The sequence below is a fragment of the Lontra canadensis genome, unplaced genomic scaffold (assembly GCF_010015895.1).
Source record: "Lontra canadensis isolate GAN:19392208 unplaced genomic scaffold, GSC_riverotter_1.0 scaffold30, whole genome shotgun sequence".
Taxonomy (NCBI): Eukaryota; Metazoa; Chordata; class Mammalia; order Carnivora; family Mustelidae; genus Lontra; species Lontra canadensis.
The window spans coordinates 10,430,649-10,453,879 of NW_022631024.1; the positions used below are offsets into that span (position 1 = coordinate 10,430,649).

A 23,231-nucleotide genomic window follows, 5' to 3' on the forward strand; every position below is an offset into this window, starting at 1 on the left:
CCTCCCTTCTACTCACATGCGTGCACATATGCACTATAAAATAAATAAATAAATCTTTAAAAAAAAAAAAAAAAAAAAGGCACTACTCTACCCAGCCAGAGAGCTATCAGTGGAGTCCTCTCAGAGAATCAGAACTCCCACCCACCACTCATAAAAGGGAATTTCCCACCCTGGCGTTAAGGAAGCCTGAACAAGGAACTTACACACATACCCCAAATGGCAGTAAGAGGGCAAAGTATTCCCTTCCCCTTTGGAAGCAGGGTCAGAGGAAGCCAGCTAAAGACAGTAGGAAATTTTCTTCAAAGTTCTGGGGGCAAATTCTAGAGCCTAAAACTCAGCATACAAATTATCAACCAGGTTTGAGAACGCAGACATTTTTCAGACATGGAAAAACTCAAATGCACCCTTTCTACAAGTCCACTGCTGTGATTGTCTCCTATAAAAACTGGAATATGAACTCCAGCAAATGAAATAAAATAACACAGGGGCCAGGAAATAATGAAATAGGAGCATGATGAAGGGACATTCCAGGATTACAACAATGTATCTAACTTTGCACAGATCAGAACAGGAAGGTAGGAGGAAGCCATCAAGAGGGGAAAAAAAAAAAAAAAAAAAGAAAGCCTTTAGACTGCAAGTATTAAGTTTGGAAAAGATTAAGGATATGATAAAGCAAATAATGCAAGAGGCGAAAAGGATTAGAAATGCAGGGAGGGGCTGCCTGGGTGGCTCAGTGGGTTAAGCCTCTGCCTTCAGCTCGGGTCATGATCTCAGGGTCCTGGGATCGAGTCCCACATCGGGCTCTCTGCTAGGCAGGGAGCCTGCTTCCTCCTCTCTCTCTCTCTCTCTACTTGTGATCTCTCTCTGTCAAATAAATAAAAAAAAAATCTTAAAAAAAAAATGCAGGGAGAAGGGGAAAATGAGACTAATATTTTTTAAAAAATCAAAATCCAAATACCGCTCTTTCTTTTCCAGTCTCAAGCACTTTCTGAACTGCGGGCAGCAATGCAGACATGGCAAAGTCCAAGAACCACATACCACACAGTACCAAATGGCACAGAATGGTATCAGTAAGCCCTAATCATAAAGATAGGTTAAGGAGGTAGAATGTAAGTTCCTAGGAACTTTAAACTTTTGTCAAGAAACACAAGAAGGCTCTAAAGAAGATGCAAACCAATAAAATAAAATTAAAGCCATCAAGGCTTTTGCCAAATTCAAGGCCCTAAAAGGCATCAGTCTCAAGTTTGAGAGACATGCCTCCCCTCCCCCCCCCGCCCGGGTTTTGTTGGGTTTTTTTTGTGGTTTTTTTTGTTGTTGTTGGTTTTTTTTTTTTTTTTTGGAGAGACACACTTATTACAACACTGCCAGGGCACCAGGCTGTGTTGGTCTGAGGCTACTAACAAGGTCAAAGTCAAAGCCAAGGCTCATGCTCCGAAAAGTGCCCCAATCCCCACAAAGTGTGCAAAGTAGAGCCTTCTGTCTGCCAACATGAGGATGGAAGGACTCATGTGACATCTTGGGCTGCTATCTATACAGGGTGGGTGTCCCCTTGTGCTTTTTTGTGCAAATAATTGCAAAACTAATCTATATATTAGAATATAGAATATAGCTTTTAATTCTGGATGGATTATAAGAAAAAAAGTTTATATGACCCTGATGTTAAGAACATTCTCCTTCAAATGGGATGGCACTACACCAAAAAGGAAGAAAAGGTTATTCCAGCACACTACTTGGCCTATGTTGAGCAGTATTTAAATACTTATAATAACATTTTTATTTAAACACTCATAATAACATTTAATTCTTAGACTTAACCTAAGGAAAAATAAAGGACTTGGTTCTGGCCATGGATCAGAACTAAAACAACCACATAAAAGTAAAAGTACAGCTTAGAGAAACTAGAAACAATAGGTATCCTTCCTTTAGAGAGTGGAGAATAATGAAACACTGTTGAAGGTTAATGGAATAAAAAGGGTTAAGTAACAATGTCAAAATAAAACCATTATAAAAATTAGAAATAACAGAGGCACCTGGGTGGCTCAGTCAGTTAAGCATCTGCCATCAGCTCAAGTCATGATCCCAGGATCCTGGGATCGAGCCCCACATGGGGCTCCCTGCTCAGTGGGGGATCTGCTTCTCCCCCATCCTATGCACCTCCTCTGTATTTGCATTATCTCTCAAATAAAATATTTTTTAAAAAATTAGAAATTATATAAATAATATATTAAAACTATATATTAGTATATATACCAATATATATAATACATATGTATATATATATTTAAAAATATATAATACCCTAGAAGAGGCAAAGAATTACTATAAAGGCACGCATCATCTTTCACTTCAGGGAGTCAACAAATACTATCTAAAGTTAAATTAAGTGAGATCTACCTAAGGGTTATGGGTTAACATTCTAGAAGAACTAGAAGTAAAATTGTTAATACAGGTTCTTGGGGGGATACAGTACAGACTCAATGCTCTCCATCATCAGTGCTTACAAACTATTTTACCACGTGCATTATAACTTTGATTAAAACAATTTTAAAGTCTGACAAACACATTCCATTGGTGAAGCTGTAAGGTAACGAGCACTCTCATATGTGGGACTATGTACTGGCATAATCCTTGTGGAGGGGAATCGGACACTATTTAGCAAAATCACATATAAGTTTGCTCTCTGATCCAGCAATTCTACCTCTAAAAATCTATCCCAATGGTATAATGGTAAAAATATAGAAAGACACATTTATAAGAATATTCATTACAACACCATTTGTAATAACAACACTGGAAGCAATATAAGCGGCCATCAGTATAAGATTGTTTGAATAACCCAAAATCCATTCCTCAGAGTACTAACTGTGCTGTCCTTAAAGAGAAATGAGGATGCTCGCCAGACACTACTAGAAGTGATCTCTCTACAAACTATAAAATGAGAAAAGGGAAGGAGAGAAAAGTGCATTCAGAATGTTACCATTTACCTGAGAAAAGGTACTTCTATTGGTGTCACTGGAAATCAGCACTTTTGGGATAAGCACTAGGAGATTCAGATACAAGGATGAGGAGGTTAAATAGAAATGCTATAGTCTTGAATCGGAAATATCATTACAAACAATCTACCTTTAACACACACACACTTATTTCCTAGTGCTGACCCCTGGAAAACCCTGGAAAAACGGCTGACGTAGTAGCAAAAAAACTAAACAAAGACAGTCCCAAAACCCAGACTATAATCTCTAACACCAATTCCCACCAAAAGGAAGCAAGACTCCTTAGAGAAACAGAGGAATACAGGTCTGGAGCAGGAAAAATAGAAGACAAACTCAGAACATCTTGTCCTACCAAAAGGCAAGGGAGCTATTTTAAAAACTACTGGGATCAGGATCCTGTCAAAAGGATTCTAGAAGCTAACATGAAGAAGCTGTCACTAGACAAAGATAGGACAAATTAAACATCAGTGAGAACTATGGTAATCCAAATATAGTAAACAGGTTTAAATCTATGTGTTTAAGTCTTGGCGGGGGAAACAGTCATCTTTGGAAAATACCAGCAAACTCAGTTTGAAAAACGAATGGCATCAAATATTTAATCCTACTTTTCCTGGATGAACTGTACCTCACAGTAACCAAACAGCAGATATGGGCAAGTTTTTCTATATAGACATACTGTAGCTAGTATGAAGAAATGATAATGTAAAAATCACCATTTTACAGCCCCTAATAAAAAGACCAGAGAGATAGAGATAATCAGATATAATGTCCCTACTGATGAAAATACCTATCACCACATTTTAAGTATTCTTGCCAAGAAAAGAACTTGAATCTGATCAAGTAACTAAATCTAACTACCAATTTGTAGGAAATAAAGGGGACAGGACATATTAAAGAGGTTGCAATGTAAACTACATAGGACAAATAACACACTTCTTCAATAAATAAATTGCAAGAAGGAAAAAAGACACCAATCAACTGCAAAGTATGATCTTACTTGATTTAAGCAAATCAACACTAAAAATATACATAACTAGAAAACTCTGAACATATTTGATGATACAAAGGAATTTTTCTTTTTTAGGTGTGATGTCATTATTATGTTTTTAAAAAAAGAAAGTCTATCTTTTAGAGACACGTATGGCAATATTTAAGAATAAGATAGGACAGAACGACTGGGTGGTGCAGTCAGTTGAGCAACTGACTTGGTTTTGGCTCAGGTCATGATCTCAGGGTCCTGAGATGGAGCCCCAGGTCAGGCTCTGCGCTGCTTAGGATTCTCCCTCTCCCTCTCTCAAGATCTCCACTCTCAGCGCCTGGGTGGCTCAGTGGGTTAAAGCCTCTGCCTTCGGCTCAGGTCATGATCTCAGGGTCCTGGGATCAAGCCCCATGTCGGGCTCTCTGCTCAGCAAAGAGCCTGCTTCCCCCTCTCTGCCTCTCTACCTACTTGTGATATCTCTCTATCAAATAAATAATCAACCTTAAAAAAAAACTCTACTCTCCCTCTCTCTGAAAACAAAACAAACAAAAAAAAGAATGAGATATGATAGTCAGAATTCACTTCAAGATAATCCAGGTCTGGAGGACAGGAGGAGTTACAGCCAGTTATCTATAAAGGGAACTAAATAAGCCATACATTAATAAGTGTTTTAACACTGATGGCCATTTGAGGGCTCATTGTACTATTCTCTCTACTTTTGTAGACGTCCCTTAAAAAAGTCTTAAGAACAATAATTTTAAGCACCCAGGAAAAAGAAATGAGAAGTTAGGTTAAAAAGACTAAAAGTGGGAATGCCTGGGTGGCTCAGTTCATTAAGTGTCCGACTCTTGGTTTCAGCCCAGGTCATGATCTCGGGGTTGTGGGATCAAGCCCTGTATCAGGCTCTGTGCTCAGTGTGGGGGTCTACTTCAGATTTCCTCTCCCACCCGCCCTAAATAAAATCTTAAATAAATAAATAAATAAATAAATAAATAAAACCTAGAAATGAACAGTACCATCAGCTAAACAAAGAAATATAAATGATGCAAATCTTACGTAGAACTGAATAAAAATTTTCAGATATTGAGAGGAGAGGCATCAAATGTTAAATACTATTGTTCTTACTCACATGCTCTTCTTATCTAAGTGGACTTTAAGCTTCTTTTCTCCCAGCCAGCAAAAGGAATAATGCTTTGCATATGAGGATGACAGAACTGCAAATAAATTCAGTAAAATATACAACACATCATACCTAACATACTCACAAAGAAGAAGCAAATACTTTCTCTGTGGCTTTAAAAAAAAAAAGCTATAAAAAGGAACACTTGCTTTGACCTTGATTCCAGGGGTTCAAATAAGTGTGCCCATCCTCGCCAAGCATTGTTAATGACAGCTGCCATTTACTCCACAATCATTTCTCTGCTGAAGGTGAGATACAAGATTGCTTCTAATCCTTACAACAATCCTACAGGTCAATTTATCAGCTTCCTTCTACAAATTTAAAAAAAAAAAAAAAAAAAAAACTGAGGCTGAGAAACTTGGGACTCCAACGGGGACTGCGTGTGTCTCCAAGGCCCACATCCCCCAGCTCCTCTCACACGCTGAGCACAAGAACTGTTTGCTTGGAGTCAAACAGCATCTTGCTCTAGACAGGTTTCCTTCCTCCTGTTTATTCAAACAGACTAGGCGAGATCAATGAAACATCCCTGAAACCTTTCCTGCGGCTCAAGTGAGTTTGAAAGTTTATTTTTTTCTCTCTCTAAATCGAACGTGGACGGATTTCCCTTCAGCAACCTGGCTCAGCCCACTTTAAGTCTTACTCATCGGATGAAGTACGCACATTCACCAAGGAGCCCTTAAAGATCTCCTCCTTTCTCACTGCAGACTACAACGCCTTCTCCCAATTACAACTTTCCACTTTTCCTCAGAAAAAGCAAACACATTACATAACTGGCCCTCACCTTCCAAACACTCACTTATAACTTCACTAACCTTGGCAAGTCATCTTTGATTCTTCTCTTGCCCCTTACATGTACTTTGTCACCAAGTCCTGTCAATTCTACCTAAAATCTCTCCCCCAATCTTTCCCTTTTCTTTCAACAACCAAAACCCCACTTCAGGCCTTGATCTTCTACAGCATAAACACACACAGGTCCATAAACCAGCGGTCTCCAATTTTTTTCCATGCATTCCTTCCCATCAAAAAATTTGAGCATACATCTGATACACATATATTTCTAAACTGTGAGAATGTCTTACTATACTTATACATTTGAAAATACAAAAACAGAAATTTTGACAATTGATATAAAAACAAATATAAATTCTAACATTTTTTTCGCACCCCAATGGATCATCTTCTACAGGCCAGAGTTAGCATAGTTCTATACTAATGCTGCCAGAGTGATCGTCCTAAAAATCCCAACCTGATCGTATTACATTCCCAACTCAAATCTTTCAGTGGCATCATGTTCCAGTGGCATAAGCTTACTTTTTTCAACTCCATCTCCTCTAGCCCTTATTCACATGTCTTGTATTTCTGCCATACCTGTCTTTTACACAGTTCCCTCTGCCTACAAATTCTTTATCTTTGATACCCATGGATTTCTATGTTAACAGTATCTCCAAGAAAAAAAAAAATACATTCTAAATACTGTAACCAATTTACAAAATGAACTTTGGGAATATAACCTATCTTTTCTATAGGAAGTCAAATATTTTGAACATACCTTTTGTTACTTCCTTTATATGGCTCCTTTTCAAGTCCTAAATACTTGGAAAGAATGGGTATGGATTCCAATAAAAGTCAAGGAGACTAACTTTGTTTTTGTTTTCTTTGGTTTATTTTTCTTCCTTGTTTATCTTTCCATTTCCCAACAAAATCCTTTTAAGCAAAAAGGATGTTGTAAATCCAGAGATTAGTTCCCTCTAGGGCCAGGAAAAAGGCTGAACCTTTGCAACCCACAATGAGAACTCCAGCCAGGAGCTTACACACAGATGTGACAGCCTGAGACACATTTTTCTACAACACTCCAGGTTTTACCTTCCCTGTTTCAACTTCCTAGCTGCTGTGCAAAGCCTTCCGCGTTGACTGCAATGACTAAGATTAGAATGAAGTTGCACCAATACATTATCCAGAAAAGTCATTAAAAATTCAAGTGACAGACTTTGGGGACTAATAATGGGGAGATCAGTCTCCAACAAGACTCTCATTCCACCACCCCAAGTTTTTGTATGGTCTTCCATGGGGACTGGCAGGGAAACACTGCATGGTTAGAGGAAAGAGAAGAGGCAGTAATTGGGTGCAGGAGAGGGGTTAGGTAAACCCCTAGATGAAGGACATCACATTTCAACTTCTGGTCTTATCCCACAGTAGGGAGACAGGTCAACTCTGCTACGTAACAGGCCTTACAAAACAAGCAAGTCTGTGGTGCATTTTGGTAATGGGATCCTATGATGAGCAGTCCAAAAATAAGACTGAAAAAGAGCTATCCTAAGAAGCCAAAGCTGCTTTTCTGTACCAGAAAACAATGCAAAGGGGTTATCCCACTCCCAAGTCATAAAACTTCCACTGGTCTCCCTCCGGGAATGCATCCTCCCTTAATCAAGTCTCACCTTTCTTTCAGTTCAAGTTTCAACGTCTTCTGAGAAACTTCTCGGTCTACTCTGATTTTTTTGTTTTCTACACTATCATTTGGGCCAAATCAAAACCACAATGAGGTACCACTTTACACAAAGTGGTACAATTGCTTTGGAAAACAGTTTTACGGTTTCTTAAACAGAGTTACCATATGATCCGGCAATTCCACTCCTAGGTATATACCCAAGAGAAATGGAAAACATATGTCCACACAAAATGTTCACAGCAACATTATTCATAACAGTGAAAAAGTGGAAACAACCCAAATACCTAACAACTGATGAATAGATGAACAAAATGTGGCTTTATCTATACAATGAAATATTATTCACCAATTAAAAAGTAATGAAATATTTATATGCTGTAACATAAATAAACTTCAGGACCATAATATTAAGTGGAAGACAAAGGATTATATATTGTATGATTCCATTTACATGAAATGCCCAGAATAAATCTACAGCAACTGTAAACAGATTAGTGATTGCTCAGGGCTGAGGTTTCGGGGAATGGGAAGTGAATGCTAATGGGTACAAAGTTACTTTCTGGGGGTGATGAAATGTTCTTAAATTGGATAGCAGTGTTTGATCACACTTTTGTGAGTATGCTAAAAATCAATTATATATTTAAAAAAAATAAATCTTACAGTATGTTAATTACACCATAAGTTGTTTTCTAACTGCCATGAGCTACAAAGCCCTACTCAGCCCCCTGTCTGTATCTCTGACCTTACCTCAAGGCTCTGTCCCATCAGTCACTACCCAAACCTCTGGCCTTCAAGCAGTTCCCAAAATGTATCTAGGGTTTTCTCACCTCGAGGCCTTTGTATATATATGCTCAACTCCACCTGAAATGAAAAGTCTTCCCCAGTCCCTTTACAGGACAAATGTTTTTTCATGCTCAAAGTCTCCACTCAAATGTCAGCTCTACAGTAAACCTGTTCTAAAACAGGACAGCCGCCCCTGCATTCTCCCTCGGCATTCCCTTCCTTTCTAGCACATCCACGTGGCTTTATGGGAATTGATCTGTTATTTTTAACCTGTTGGGTCCACCAGACTCTAAGCTCCATGAGAGCAGGAACAAGTATGTGTTATTTAGCATAATTCTGAATGTCTAACACAACTTTTTTTTTAGGCATGTGCCTAAAAGTGGTAATTAACATTTTTATTTCCCTAATATGCCACATCTTCACACATACTGCTTCTCCCTCTATTGAGACTACTGCCACCACCATCACCACACCCCTCTGCTACCACTCTTGCCCTTTTCACACCTTTACTCATCTCTCCTGTCTCAGCTAAAACACCTTCTTGATAAAGCCTGCTTTCCTTGCTTGAGCCGTCCTGGGAAAACAGTCTCTCCATTTCCTTACCTATTCAGGACTAGCTGCACCTCCACCATAGCACTGATGAGAGTGTATCATACTGGGGTTTTTATTGGTGGAGAGGGGGCCTGGAGGGAGTTTATTTTGTTTTGCATTTCTGTCTCACTACAGAGAGTTTGGGAAACCTTAAAATGAAGAAAAACCTTTTCATTTTTGTGTCCCTAGCACACAGCCCACTAGCAGGCACATGATACTAATCATGACAATACCAGTAATGACTAATATTTTTTGAGTGCTCAAGATGTGCTTCACACCCTTAGTCCTACAGTGAGTGAGTGAGTGAATAAATGGATACACTTCTTGGTCACAAACCTCAAAGAGGTCACGGTCTGACAGGGACAGAAGACAGGTGTGTTGGCTAATGCAGAATTAATACCACCACAAGGCCAAATGAGCTGCCCTGTCCAGTCTCTATGGCTTCAAATCTTAAAGTACGCTCTTCTCTGCATCCATAAATGTCAGGTTTCCTCAAACTCACTTAGAATACTTCCTTCGATTACTTAAAATCCACTTCCTGCCCTTGGTGCCTGGAAACAATTTCTAGGATGTCACCACAAGCAATATTAAACTGCCACACAGTTTCCTGCTGTATGTCTGCATTATCAGTTAAATTGCTTCATATTAACCACATTCTAGTCCACTGGGATCACTCAAACACTAAATAAGATTTAAACCTACCTGTTGAAGATTGCCAGTTTCCACTGCTCCTTTTATCCCTCTAGATAAAGGTCTGCTCAGGTTTAAAGTTCAGGAGCTTTCCAGGGTGCTACCTGCACACTGGTGACCTTTTCTTTCCCTGCCAAGTAGGTGCTTGGTTTGAAGCTAGACAATGTTCGTTTAGATGAACATGAACTAAAAAAAAAAAAAGCACTCTTTAGAAAAAGTAAGTAATTGGGCACCTGAGTGGCTCAGTTGGTTAAGCATCTGCCTTTGGCTCAGGATGTGGTTCCCAGGTCCTGGGATTGATTCCTGCATTGAGCTCCCTGCTCCCTGGGGAGACTGCTTCTCCCTTTGCCTCTCTGTCTCTCATGAATAAATAAACAAAATCTCTTTAAAAAAAAAAAAGAAAGAAAGAAAGAAAAGAAAAAAGTAAGTAATTCTCTGCACAGACCAGGGCAATTAACTTAAAAACATAAAACCTCTTTCTTCTCAAGAGTACAGGTAGCAAATTGTTCTTATAACTCTATGTAAACTCACATTGGAGCCTCAGTCAGGATCTTCAGATCCTACCACACTTCTTAAATCATTCCATAAACTCTTCCTAAACAACTCTGTATGTCAGGTACCAGGTCTGACACAGGGAACTCAAGGACAAATAAGACAGTCCTGCTCTCAAGAAGTTTACTCTCCAGTTTAATATGGAAGGCGGTCAAGGAACTAAATTTGGTGCTAGAACAGTGAGAAACACAAGGGGCCACAGAAACACACGAGGGGCACCTGGCCTAGGATGAGGAAGGAGTGCACAGATGAGGGGCACCAGGCCTAGGCTAGGGGTGGCTGCACAGATGAGGGCAGCTGGCTGAGCTGGGAGGGGCTGAGAGTGCAGAACCAGGATCAGGGCAGGCTTCCTGGGGACAGCAACCAATCTTAGGCAAATAAACTCCCTTTCTCTCATGAAAAATGTGGTCGGTAGTACCTATATCATTGGACAGTTGTGGGGAGTTGATGAAATGGTTCACATAAAGCAGTACCACCATGCCTGACACAGAGATTATGCTCAACCGGCCTTAGCTTCAAGTCTGATCAAGCACTATAACTCAACAACTGTGCTAGCAACGCAACCGCTTTATTACTAATCATACAACAGACAGGAGCTGTATGATTACACAGTATTGTTTTAATCAAATTTTATTTAATAAGAGAATGTTAAGTCCTGCTCTTCGCATTAACAGTCTAATTCCTTGATCAAAACTTTCTTCACCTCTTAAAACATACCATTTCTGACATTTCTGGCATAAAATATATGGGTTTTCTTGTTTTTTGATAGAGAAGGTATAAAAGAGAACTAACAATTGCTGAATTTTTAATACAGGCCCAGCAATCATGTTGATATGGCATTTATTGCTCATTATGACTCTGCAACATAGTCCTCCCCATTATACCCTCAGGGAAACAGGATGAAAGAGGTAGTTTGTGTGAAGTTCCAGTCAGTACACAAAAGAGCTGGAATTTGAACCAGCTCTGATTCCACATCATCAGCCTGACTGGGCCACATAGCATCAGAGATAAGAGGAAACACTGGCGGCCATAGTGCTCTCCTATTGAGGGGCCCCAGAGTGCTGTGTTCCACCCCCACCCCAACACACACACACACACACACACACACACACACACTCACTCATGGCTGTCCCTACACAACAGAGCCTACACACTTAGATTTCAACTCAGACAGCTCAATACCTTGAGCTAATTCTGTTCTTTCCTTTCAGGGTAGAACAGTTAGTGACCAAAGTTCTGTTTCCTCCAAAGACTAGGGGGCAGCATCTACGTAGATGGTCCCTAGCCACCTGTCCATCCCCATTCCTAGCTGCGGACAGAAATCAAGAGTCACCATAAATCACAACTATTTTTCATAACTTCTCTTCATGTTCTCTTTCAGTCCCACCACAAATAAAGCAAACATATTTCCCAAGCCTAAGCTTTTATCCCAGAGCAAGGTAGCTTCAAGATCAAAAAAGCTATTCTTTACACTAATTTCACACCTTAGTAAGTTCCTTCACCCAAGTGCTCAGCTGTAACAGTAATGGGTTCCACAAAACACACCTGAGAAATGTATGTTAACCTGCGACCTTCGAGAGCAAGACAGAGACCTGAGGTCCAGGCATTTGACCTTCCACTGGTTGGATTTTCATGCTGGTTCTGACACTGACAGCCTTATGTCAGTCAGGCAAGTTTCTGAACGTCTCTGTAACAAAGGTAAGCATCCTCACAAGCATACTCCGCGACTGTAAGGTGGCTTTTGGAAAGTGTTTCTAAGTGCTATTGAAATTCAACTTTACAACTCTTTCTTAGAAGCAGGAGCTAAACTTGGAGTACCTCCTTAATCCCAATGCTTTACAAACTATGTCTTTTTACCTCCCAAACCTCTTAAGCTGTTGTTTGGAGCACACTTCTAACTCTCTCCCCTTGTTTCCACAAAATCACAAACGAACAGCGTGCTCATCCGACTGTTCTATTTTCATTATCATAAGCGAACTTTTCTAGCTTCATTTAGCGGATGTCTCAGGCCTGCCACCACACATATGAGCCACTGGTGAATGGGAAGCCTAAGCCAGTCAAGGGACTACCAAGGATGGGCAGGGGCCACGCTGCATGGACATCGACTGGACATGAGAGACAACATTTGAATAATTATTAGAGTTTGTCCTCAGGGCCCTTCCCCTTTCAAACTTCCCCAGCATTATTCTCAAAGTGCTGAAATAAACACATTCCACAGACTTTCGTGTAAGCAGGTTTAAAGTGTCCTATGAAAGCCGTTTAGGGAAAAAGCCTATGCTGTCAACTTTGTTTTTAAGTGCCCTTCAACAATTCTATTACTCACAGAGAAAAGTGAACATTTGTTAGTGATTAGAGATAAGGCATCTCATGTTCTGGAGCTGAGGAAGGGAGAGGCCCAAAAAGGACCTGACGGGAAGGGGAGATAGAGTCTAAAGCAACACACCCAAACTGGACTGCATAAAAGTTGCACTTTCCAAAGTCAACTTCTAGGTCTAGAAGCAAGGCAACAATGTTTCAATGGGTCCTGAAGTTTGATGTATCAACAACATCCCCAGAAAACGAATCCCCCACCGAGGACCCGAGGTGAATGAATGAGGGAATTTGCCAGACTGGATTTACAAAGCCTCTCCAGCCACTATCAAGATCAGGTGCTCAATTACGACACAGAGGCATCTTCCTTCATAGCCTTTGGCCCTTGCTGTGTGGCGACTTTCACAGATAAGAGGTAAAGGAGGAAAGAGAAAGGGGCCTTCCTCCTCAGTCCACCCAGACCTTAAATCCAGGAGTGGCCCCTCCGAGGACCTCAGGCGACTTTCTGTGGGGACCGCAGGCCGTAAGCAGACCTCTCAGGACCTGCCCAACTCTCAGGGGCGCCCCAAACACACCCATTTGGGGAGTTGCTTCCGGAGACTTCTCACCCTCCCCCCAACAGTTGTGTGAGCGTTTTCAGAGGTTCTGTTATCCCGGGGAGGGGGCCACCTTGTAATCTCTGCGACTCCCGCCCTCAGGTGAGGAGGGGACACCTGACCACCAGAGCCCTTCCACCCCGCGCGCTCCCCGCCCCCGCGCCTCCCTGGATCGCCATGGCAACCGTCCCCCTCCCCGCGTGACGCCGGCACGCGGGGCGCCCCTCAGGCCCGGGCAACAAGTCCCTCGCGCCGCCCGCGGCCTGCAGCCCTCTCCCGACCTCGCCGCCCCACGCCCGGCCCGGCTCCGCCCGGCCGCACTCACTTGATCCTGGAGCCCATGGTCCCCGGGCCTCCTCATGGGCCCGCGGGCCCCTCTCGGCGCTGCGCTGCAAGCCCGCCCGCCCGCGGCCGACCGGCCTCCCTCCGGCGCTCTCCCCGCCCCTTCCTCCCTTCCCTCAGGCTAGGCCCGCCCGCTCGAGGCTCGCTCCCTCGTCGCCGCCGCCGCCGCCTCCCGGGGTTAATGCACTCGCTCCAGCCCGGCGAACGCCATGGTCGCCGGCGCGCGTACCCGGCGCGCACCGCCCCCTCCGCCTCTCACACCGCCGCCTCCTCCTGCCCGCGCCGCCGCCGCCGCCACCCGCGGGGGCTGCCGGGAAGTGTAGTCCGCTCGAGGGGGGCGGGGCCGCCTGAGGGCTGTCGGGGACGGGAGCGGCTCTTCAGCCCCGCGGGGGACTCGCGGAGCTGGGCGAGCCGTTTCCCCGAGGTCCCCCGAAGACTTCCACCCACCGTGCTCCCATACCTCTTCCTACAGAGAGTGGGGAATACACCCTCATCCTATGGAGGCCCCCGAGCTCACCTGAAGAAACCTCCACCCGTTCCAACGTTATGAGTCCTCCCTCCCAGTAGCTTTGGCGTTCAGATGTTTCCCACTCAGGCCTCCGGGAAAACACAAGTTTTCCCTTTTTTAAATGCCATCCATACCTTCCAGTAAGGAAGCCACTTATGTTAAGCCACTGTGGCTTAAGGGAGCCTCTTCTCTATCACACTATACACTTCCCCAGCCTGGTGCTTGACAGAAGCCCCTTCCTCTTCCCTTAGATCTTTCAGGAGAGGAGCACCTAGGTGGCTCAGTTGGGTAAGTGTCTGTCTTCGGCTCGAGTCACGATCTCCTGGTCTGGGATGGAGCCCCACATCAGGCTTCCTGCTCAGCAGGGAGTCTGCTTCTCTCCCTCGCCCTCTGCCCCTCAGCACTGCTTGCTCTCTCTCTCTCTCTCTGAAATAGACAAAAACCTTAAAAAAGAAAAAAAAGAAAAAAAAGATCTTTAAGGAGACCTCTCCTACCCACAGGAGCACCACCGGAGGCTTTGTACTACCCATTTAGTGGCTCTGTTCTGCCCTATCCTTGAGGACTTCTACCTCCCTATATAAGCCATTATGGGGACTCCAATACAGAAAGGTCATGTCATGGTAATAGTCCCTGATAGAGAGTAGTAACTCAACGGGAATGAACGTGTTTGAGTCAAGCACCAACCTGCTACCTGCCTCCATTCCTCCCTGGGGCTCACCTTCAGGAACACCCCAATATCATTTCCTCTACGCCTGGGGGAATCACAAAGGAAGCAATAAAGAAGGCTGCCCTTAGGACCCACCATTCACTGAGTGAGTGAGTGTTATCCCTGAACCAGGCATGGCTAGTTCTCTACTATTTCCCCTACAGGGTTAGCACCACTCCTCACAATCATCCTGTGTGTGTCCACCACCACCACCCCCAACACACACACATCAATTTCACAAAGAGGAAATGTTACATAACTTGCAACTGCTGGAGCAGAGATTAGCATCCAGGCCGAATAATTCCAAACACATGTGACATAGTTGCGCTGTAGGATGGCACCTTTGACCACAAGTCAGAAGACATAGTAGGTTCATGGTTCACTTCTGAAAATAATCCTTTCTTCTCCTTCTTCCTCTTCTTCTTTTACGGTTTTCTTTTCTTTCTTTCTTTCTTTTTTTTTTTTTTAAGTGTAGATGTACTGGATCTTATGGTTCTACCCCAGTCTACTCCACCTTCATTGTGGAGTAGGATGTTTTCAGAGTGGGGTGTTTTGTGGGGTTTTTTTGTTTGTTTTGTTTTTTTAAGATTTTATTTATTTATTTGACAGACAGAGATCACAAGTAGGCAGAGAGGCAGGCAGAGAGAGAGAAGGAAGCAGGCTCCCCGCTGAGCAGAGAGCCTGATGCGGGGCTTGATCCTAGGACCCTGGGATCATGACCTGAGCTGAAGGCAGAGGCTTTAACCCACTGAGCCACCCAGGTATCCCTCTTTTACGATTTTCTGTTCTAAAATGCCATTCATTCCTTTTGCCATTTTAGTGCTTATAAATTCCTGAGATGGCTCCCCACCACTCAATCACTACAGTAACTGGTCCTAGGTCCCTGCTAAGCAGGTAGCAAAGAAAACAAGAACTGCCTCTTTTGGAGTTACATTCCATATAAAGGTAATTTCTCTCCTTTGCCTGTGCCTTGAGATTGTTGAAAGCAAAGAATGAACTTTATTGAATTAAAGCAAAAACATTGAAAATCCAAACCACCATTTTGAATTCCAAGTCTTTTGCACCCAGACACCAACACTGTCTTATAAACACCCCCAGGAGCAAAGCTCTGCTAGACAGACAGGGCCTCTGTGGTGTTTATTCACATTGTTTTCTATGAACCCTCTCCAAAGAACAGTTGTTATCAAGATCTTCCCTGGAATGAATAGCCAGTTCAAAAGCTCTGAGCAGGAGACTATAAATAAAACAAAGTTATTTGGTGGAGGGCAAAGCTGGCTCCTTTTCAAAGGAGGTTGTAGCCATCCTGGCCACAAAAATGTCTGGGTGCCTGCTGGGTGGTGTGTGTGTGTGTGTGTGTGTACGTGTGTGTGTTGGAGGGGGAGACTGGAGGTGGTTTTGGGGGGTTATCTATCTGTCCAGGTGGCCTCTGAGACTGCAGGGTGGTCTGGGGAGAGAGCATTGAGCTGGGAGTGAGGATACTGACTTCTAATGCTAACTGCACCACTGCCTAGCAAAGCAATTTAAAGGAAATGATTAGAAAATTGCCTGCTTCAGTTTCCTCCTCAGTAAAATGGCTAGAGAGGATGAGGAGGAGCTCACCTCATAAGAGAGGGTATAATGTAAGAGTTAAGAGCCCAGGATCAGGAGCCATACTTCATGGTTGAATCTCAACTCTACCTCTGACTAAATGTGTGCCCTTGGGTAAGTTATTCACTCTCTGTGTGCCTCAGTTTCTCTGTCTGTAAAATGGAAATTATGGTCATAGATCTTACTGAGTTGACATGAAACTTAAATGAGTACATGATACCTAAAAGTATTTAAACAGTGACCTGCTTATAGGAAGCATTCAAAAATTAATAGTAACTATTATATGCACAACTTAGCACAGTTTTGCTTTTCTTATTAATAGTAATAATCTTCATAATAAATAGTCCTGTACTTAGATTCAGGAGACCTGAGTTTCCAACCTAGAATGTAATTGTTTACATTATGGGTCAGAATTTAGTTCAGCTGTAAATGATAGGAGCCTGAAATAACAGTGACTGAAAAGAAAAAAAAGAGTTTCTCTTTCACATAATGTCTGGAGTTGAATGTTCCAGAGCTGGTATGGCAGTTCTGTAAATCATACCATAAGACTTGAAGGCACAGAAACAGGACAGGGTGGCTGATTTGGCCTTGTGGTAGTATACCTGTCTTCTGTTTCCATCAGACTCTTTGGGGTTGGTGGCCCAGAATTCTATGTTATCGTGCCCTTATTCTCCCAATAAGCTTCTACCTTGTGGTCCAGAACAGCTGCTTGAACTCTAGCCTTCTAATCTGCAACCCAGCCAGCAGGAAGAAAGAGGGTCATGCCCGATCCCAGCCCCTAATCTTTAAATACACTTCCCTGGAGTTCCTCACACCACTTCCACTTACGTTCTATTGGCCAGAACTTAGTTATACAACCACATCTCATTAAGGAAGTATAGCCCTTTTTTCAGACAATCATGTGCATTGCTGAAGAGGGTCATTTCCCCGGAAGAAAGGGAGAAAAAAAGGGACACCTGGGGGCTCAGTGGGTTAAGCGTCTGCCTTTGGCTCAGGTCATGATCCTAGGGTCCTGGGATTGAGTCCCACATCAGGCTCCTTACTCAGCAGGGAGATTGCTTCTGCCTCTGCCTGCCACTCCCCCTGTTTGTGCATGTGTGCGCTCTCTCTCCCCGACAAATAAATAAATAAAATCTTTTTTAAAAAAGGATGGGAGAAAAGATATTGTAAAACAACTGGCAGTCTCAGCCAAGCACCTTGGGCAAGTCACTGTATTTCTCTGGGTCTCAGTCTCCCTATATATAAAGTAAGAGGATCAGGCCAGATGATCCCTCTTCAAATCCCTTTTCAGGGGTACCTGGGTGGCTCAGTTGGTTCAGTGTCTGACTTTGGCTCAGGTCATGATCCCAGACTCCTGGGATTACCCTGCCGGGGGCTCCCTGCTCAGTGGGGAGTCTGCTTCTCCCTCCGCCCCTCCCCCCTCAAATAAATACAACCTTTTTTAAAGAAGCCCTTTCCAGTTCTAAAATTCTATAATTCAGTTTTATAAACCTAGATGAATCAGATGTTATTCAAATAAAAGGAGGCCTCTCTGCCAAGTACATGGGATAATCAGTTGTTGGGATTGAAACCTTCCGGTGATGAGGAGGGGTTTAGGAACTTTGCTTTCTGGCCTGTTGTCAAAATAGGCTAAGCATACCTAACCGATAAATAATCCCACAGTGTGTGCAATACCACCCGCGCAGACACTCATGCTCCTGTTTCCAAGCTTGCCCTCACTCTCTGTACCTGTCTGGGTTTTTCTGCTTAGGATTTTGAGAGCTATTACCTATTCAGGGAAGGATAGCAGCCCCAAAGATCTCTAATACCTCATTAACGATACTGTATGAAACAGCAGGACCCACAGGCCAGTGGTATGTTATTCCTGGTCCACTTAGGCATGATCACATTTTTTTTTTAAACTTGAGATAAAATTCAAATGCCATAAAAGTCATCATTTTAACATGTGCAAGTCAATGCTTGTAAATATAGTCACAAAGTTGGACAACTATCATCACTACCTAACTTCGTAACAGTTCATCATCCCAAAAAGAAACTCTGTACCCACTAGTGTTCACCTTTTCTGCCCACCGCCCCCCGACCTTGTACCCTGGCAACCATGTGTCTTTCTGTCTCTGTGCAATTGCCTATTCTGGATATCTCATATAAGAGGAAACACATGCTCATGTGGCCATTCTGCCTGCTTTCTTTCACTTATTATAACGTTTTCAAAGTTTATTCATGTCTTATCACCTGTCAGTACATCATTCTTTTTGACTACCATGTAACATTCTATTGCGTGGATGGGCCACATTTTGTTGGTGGTGGATGCTTAGGTTGTTTCCACTTTTTGGCTATGATGGATAATGTTGCTCTGATCATCCACGTACAAGTTTTTGTGCGGAAGTACATTTATAATTCTCTTGGGCGTGTGGCTATGTTCTTCAGAAAGAATCCACAGTTCATTAATAGGGGTGCTGCTGCCCTTACCCAAAAAAGGAGGAGTTATGTAATGAAATAAGTTTGGGATATGCAGATTCACAGCAAGTTAGATAGGTTTGGGGCACCTGGGTGGCTCAGTATGGGTTAAGGCCTCTGCCTTTGGCTCAGATCATGATCCTGGGGTTTTGGGATTGAGCCCCCCATCAGGCTCTCTGCTCAGCTGGGAACCTGCTCTACCCCCCACCCTTTGCCTGCCTCTCTGCCTACTTGTGATCTCTGTCAGGTAAATAGATAAAACCTTTAAAAAAAAAAAAAGTTAGATTTATTCCCCTGAGCATCTCATCAACATTTATGTAACAAAGTGCCCCGTAGATCTCCTTGGAGGAGAGCATACGCCTTCCCAGTAGTAAGCGAATGGACACTGGAATCAAGCCTATCCAAGGCGCTCATGGAGTGAATTTGGAGAATGTTTCTTAAACTCTGTGAGCCTTAGTTTTCTCATTTTAAATAAGGGGATGATAATACCCACCTCAAGAAGATGAAATAAAGAATGTAGGATTCCTGCTGTATACATTTAGAATTCAATAAGTGGAAATATTACTGTGCTAAATTGTCAGATTGATAAAGACAGAAACCACATCGGCTTATCCATATCTAAACCTCAACATCTAGTACAGAGCCTGGCAGGAAGGCAGTGATCAATAAATATTTATTGAATGAATAAATAAATGACCTCAAAACCTTCATTTTGAGCCTCCTCTCCTAGAAATAATAAGCCACAGAACATGGGGTTCCCCGGGTGGCTCAGTCATTAGGTGTCCCAGGGTTCTGGGATCTAGCCCTGCATCAGGCTTCCTCCTTCACAGGGGGACTCCTTCTCCCTCTCCCACTCCCCCTGCTTGTATCCCCTCTCTGTCAAATAAATAGATAAGATCTTTTTAAAAAAAATGAAAATCTTTAAAAAGAACAAATAAAATCTTTTTTTTTTTTTTAAGTAAGTCACAGAACAAGATTTGGGAAATGCTTTCTTCTTTAAATTTGAACTTATTGTATTAAATTAATAAATTTCTTTACCTTCTATGTTTTATATTTTCTTTTTATTTTTTTAAAGATTTTATTTCTTTATTTGACAGAGAGAGAGATCACAAGTAGGCAGGGAGTCAGGCAGAGAGAAAGCAGGCTCCCTGCTGAGCAGAGAGCCCAATGCAAGTCTGCATCCCAGGACCCTGAGATCAGGAGGCAGTAGGCTTAACCCACTGAGCCACCCAGGAGCCCCTATTTTCTTTTTAAACTTGTGATAAAACACACATAACATAAAACTTACCACTGTTGCCATATTTAAATATACATTCAATGGCATTAACTGTATTCAGAATATTTTTCTACCATTGCCACCCTCCATCTCCAGAACTTTTTTTCCAAATCTCCCCAAACTGAAACTCTGTACCCATTAAGCAATGACTCCCCATTCTTCCCCACGCCAGCCCCTGGCAACCACCAGAGGCTTTCTGTTACTACAAATCAGACTACTTTAGGAACCTCGTGTAAGTGGAATCATACAGTATTTATCCTTTTATGACTGGTTTACTTCATTTAGCATAATGTCCCCAAGGTTCATCCATGTTTTATTTTGTTTTCTTTTGTTTAAGTGGGTCCCGTGCTTAACCCGGGGCTTGAACTCAGGACCCCAGGATCAAGAGTCCCACGCTCTACTGAGTCAGCCAGGTGCTCCAAGGTTCATCCTTGTTGAGGTATGTATCACAACCTCCTTCCTTTCCACTGTATGTATGCACTACATTTTGTCTCTCTGTTCATCTGTCCACCAACTCTCAGGTTGCTTCCACCTGTTTGACGGTTATGAATAATGTTGCTATGAACATGGGTGTAGAAATATTGCTTGAGTCCCTGCTTTCAGTTCTTTGGGGTATATACCCAGAAGTAGAATTGCCAGATCATAGGGTAGTTCTATTTTTCATTGTCTGAGGAGCCACCGTACTGTTCCATCATGGCCGTGCTATTTTTTTTTTTTTTAAGATTTTATTTATTTGACAGACAGAGATCACAAGTAGGCAGAGAGGCAGGCAGAGAAAGAGGAGGAAGCGGGCTCCCCGAGGAGCAGAGAGCCTGATGTGGGGCTTGATCCCAGAACCCTCCAGAACCCTGGGATCATGACCTGAGCCGAATGCAGAGGCTTTAACCCACTGAGCCACCCAGGCGCCCCATGGCCGTGCTATTTTACCTTCCATCAGCAGGCAGGAGAGTTCAAATTTCTCCACATCCTCACCAACACCTGCTGTTTCTATTTCTTCATAGTAGTCATCCTCATGGGTGTGAGGTGGTGTCTCATTGTGGTGTTTGTTTGTTTGTTTGTTTGTTTTTAATTTATTTATTTCTTTGACACACAGAGAGAGCATGAGCTGGGGGAGGAGCAAGAAGAGAGGGAGAAGTGGGCTCCCTGATGTGGGACTCGATCCCAGGACACTGGGATCATGATCTGAGCTGAAGGCAGATGCTTAACTGACTGAGCAACCCAGGCATCCCCTCGTTATGGCTTTGATTTGCATTTTCTTAAAGATAGCGATGCTGAACATCCTTTTGTGCACTGACTGGCCATGTGTGTATCTTCTTTGGAGAAACGTCGATTCGAGTCCTTTGCTCATTTTTTAAATCAGGTTGTTTGTTGTGTTGCTATCATTGAGTTATAGGAGTTATTTATATATTATGGATTCTAACCTCTTGTCAGATGTGTGATTTGCAAATAGAGTCTCCCATTCTGTGGATTGCCTTTTCACTCTGCTGATAGTATCCTTTGATCCAGAAAAATTTTAAATTGTGATGTAGTCCAATTTACTTATTTTTCCTTTTGTCGCATGTAGCTTTAGTGTCATATCCAAGAAATTATTTTCCAGACCAATGTCACAAAGCTTTCTCCTATGTTTATTTCTATGAGTTTTATAGTTTCAGTTCTTACATTTAGGTCTTTGATCCATTTTGAGTTCATTTTTATATATGATGTAAGGTAAAGTTCTTTACCTTCTTTTTTTTTTTTTTGAAATTTTATTTAATTTTTTGAGAGAGACAACAAGCATGCATGTGAGCGGTAGGCAGGGGGAGGGGACAGAGGGAGAGGGAGAAGGAGAATCTTAAGCGTGAAGCCTGAGAGAAGGCTTAGGATCTCAAGATCCTAAGATCATGCATGACCTGAGCCAAAATCAAGAATTAGAGGCTTAACCCCCTGAGCCATCTAGCTATCCTAGGGTCTTTACCTTCTTTTGAGGGCTAAAGGTGCTTGAACCTGTCCTGTATCAGTAACCTCAGCCAGAAGGCCTACCTGCTCTCTGATTATATGGTGCATTATCTTACTATAGTTTAATAATACTACCTTGTAAATACTTAATAGTTTATATCTTTCCAACTGCTCAGTAATCAGGGAGAACCGTTGTCCTTGCTTGCTGATACACAGCTGGCTTAAGTAATTTCCCTGAGATGAAACAGCTAGAAAGTGGAGCCAGACCTCAGCTCAGTTGCCCTAGCTCTCACTTGTGGTTTTTTTTCTTAAGATACAGTGTTTTGTCTTGCTGTGGTTTTCCTTCATTGATTAATTCATTAATTCATCAAATATATTATTTTTTTAGTGGCATTAATAACATTGTTTAAAAATTTTTTTAAAAGACAAGAATAAATAGCGCACATAATCCCTTCATAGGCCTTTCCTAGTTCTACATGGATGTGAAACGATGTGCTTAAGTCTTTTCTTGTGGAACCTAAGAACATAGGCCCCGGAGTCAAGTCAACTAACAAGTCACTAACCTCTCTCAGACTCAGTTTCCTCATCTGTAAAATGGGATAATAGTACCTTCCTCCTCGGGTCATTGTGAGAACTGAATGTGTTAATGTGTGTGAAGTACATAGATTAGCCTTGCATTTAGTAATGGCTCAATGTGTGCTGTTATATAGTTGTCTTCTTGATAATGAACCCCCAACAAAAGACAAATTCTAAGGAAGGCCAATGAGAACTGATGATTTAAGGCTTTGATTCCTATAATTAGCTATGGGCACCAGTACCACCTGTGATGATTGTTTGTAATAAGGAGTCTGAAGTTCTGGTCTGGGAAATTCTCATTCAGGAGTGAAATCAGAGGCTCTGTGTTTTAACAAGTTCGGCAAGTGATGTAGAGCCACAATCAGGTAGGGAACTACTGATTTAAGCCTTACCCAGATGCCAATAAGGATTGAATTCCCATTAGTACCGACAGAGCCTCAGCAGGCCACCTGCTCCTCTCCCAAGATTCACCAGCCTCCGGCTCCGGATCCTGCATTCCACCTGCTGGCTTTCTGAAATAGTCAGGGTATGTGGCTGAGCTTTGTTAGTACTTGGAGACCCAAGGGAGGTGTCATCAACAAACCATTCACTCATGTACCAAATTCCTCCTACGTGCCAGGTCCTGTGTTAAGGACTGCTTCCTGCTCCCATCTGAGACTCATCCCTCTCCTCCACCCCTGCAGTGTAGCATTCAGCAAACATTCCTAGTGAGCTTACTGTGAGC

General features: G+C 42.6%; 1 protein-coding gene across 7 annotated transcripts in view; it reads right to left on the minus strand.

Moving 5' to 3' along the window:
- DENND1A (DENN domain containing 1A) overlaps nucleotides 1-13,682 on the minus strand; it is a 496,671-nt gene extending 482,989 nt beyond the window's left edge. For 6 of the 7 annotated variants that reach the window (XM_032865818.1, XM_032865820.1, XM_032865816.1 and 3 more), the window contains exon 1: nucleotides 13,446-13,682. Coding sequence is in view for 5 of the 7 variants with exons in the window: in XM_032865820.1 (XP_032721711.1) it covers nucleotides 13,446-13,462 (17 nt within the window). In the remaining 2 variants the exon portion in view is untranslated. Of the gene's footprint in view, nucleotides 1-9,674; nucleotides 9,872-13,445 lie in introns of those variants that run through there. The other variant, XM_032865819.1, reaches the window with a different exon arrangement.
- Between the last annotated feature and the right edge of the window lie 9,549 nt (nucleotides 13,683-23,231).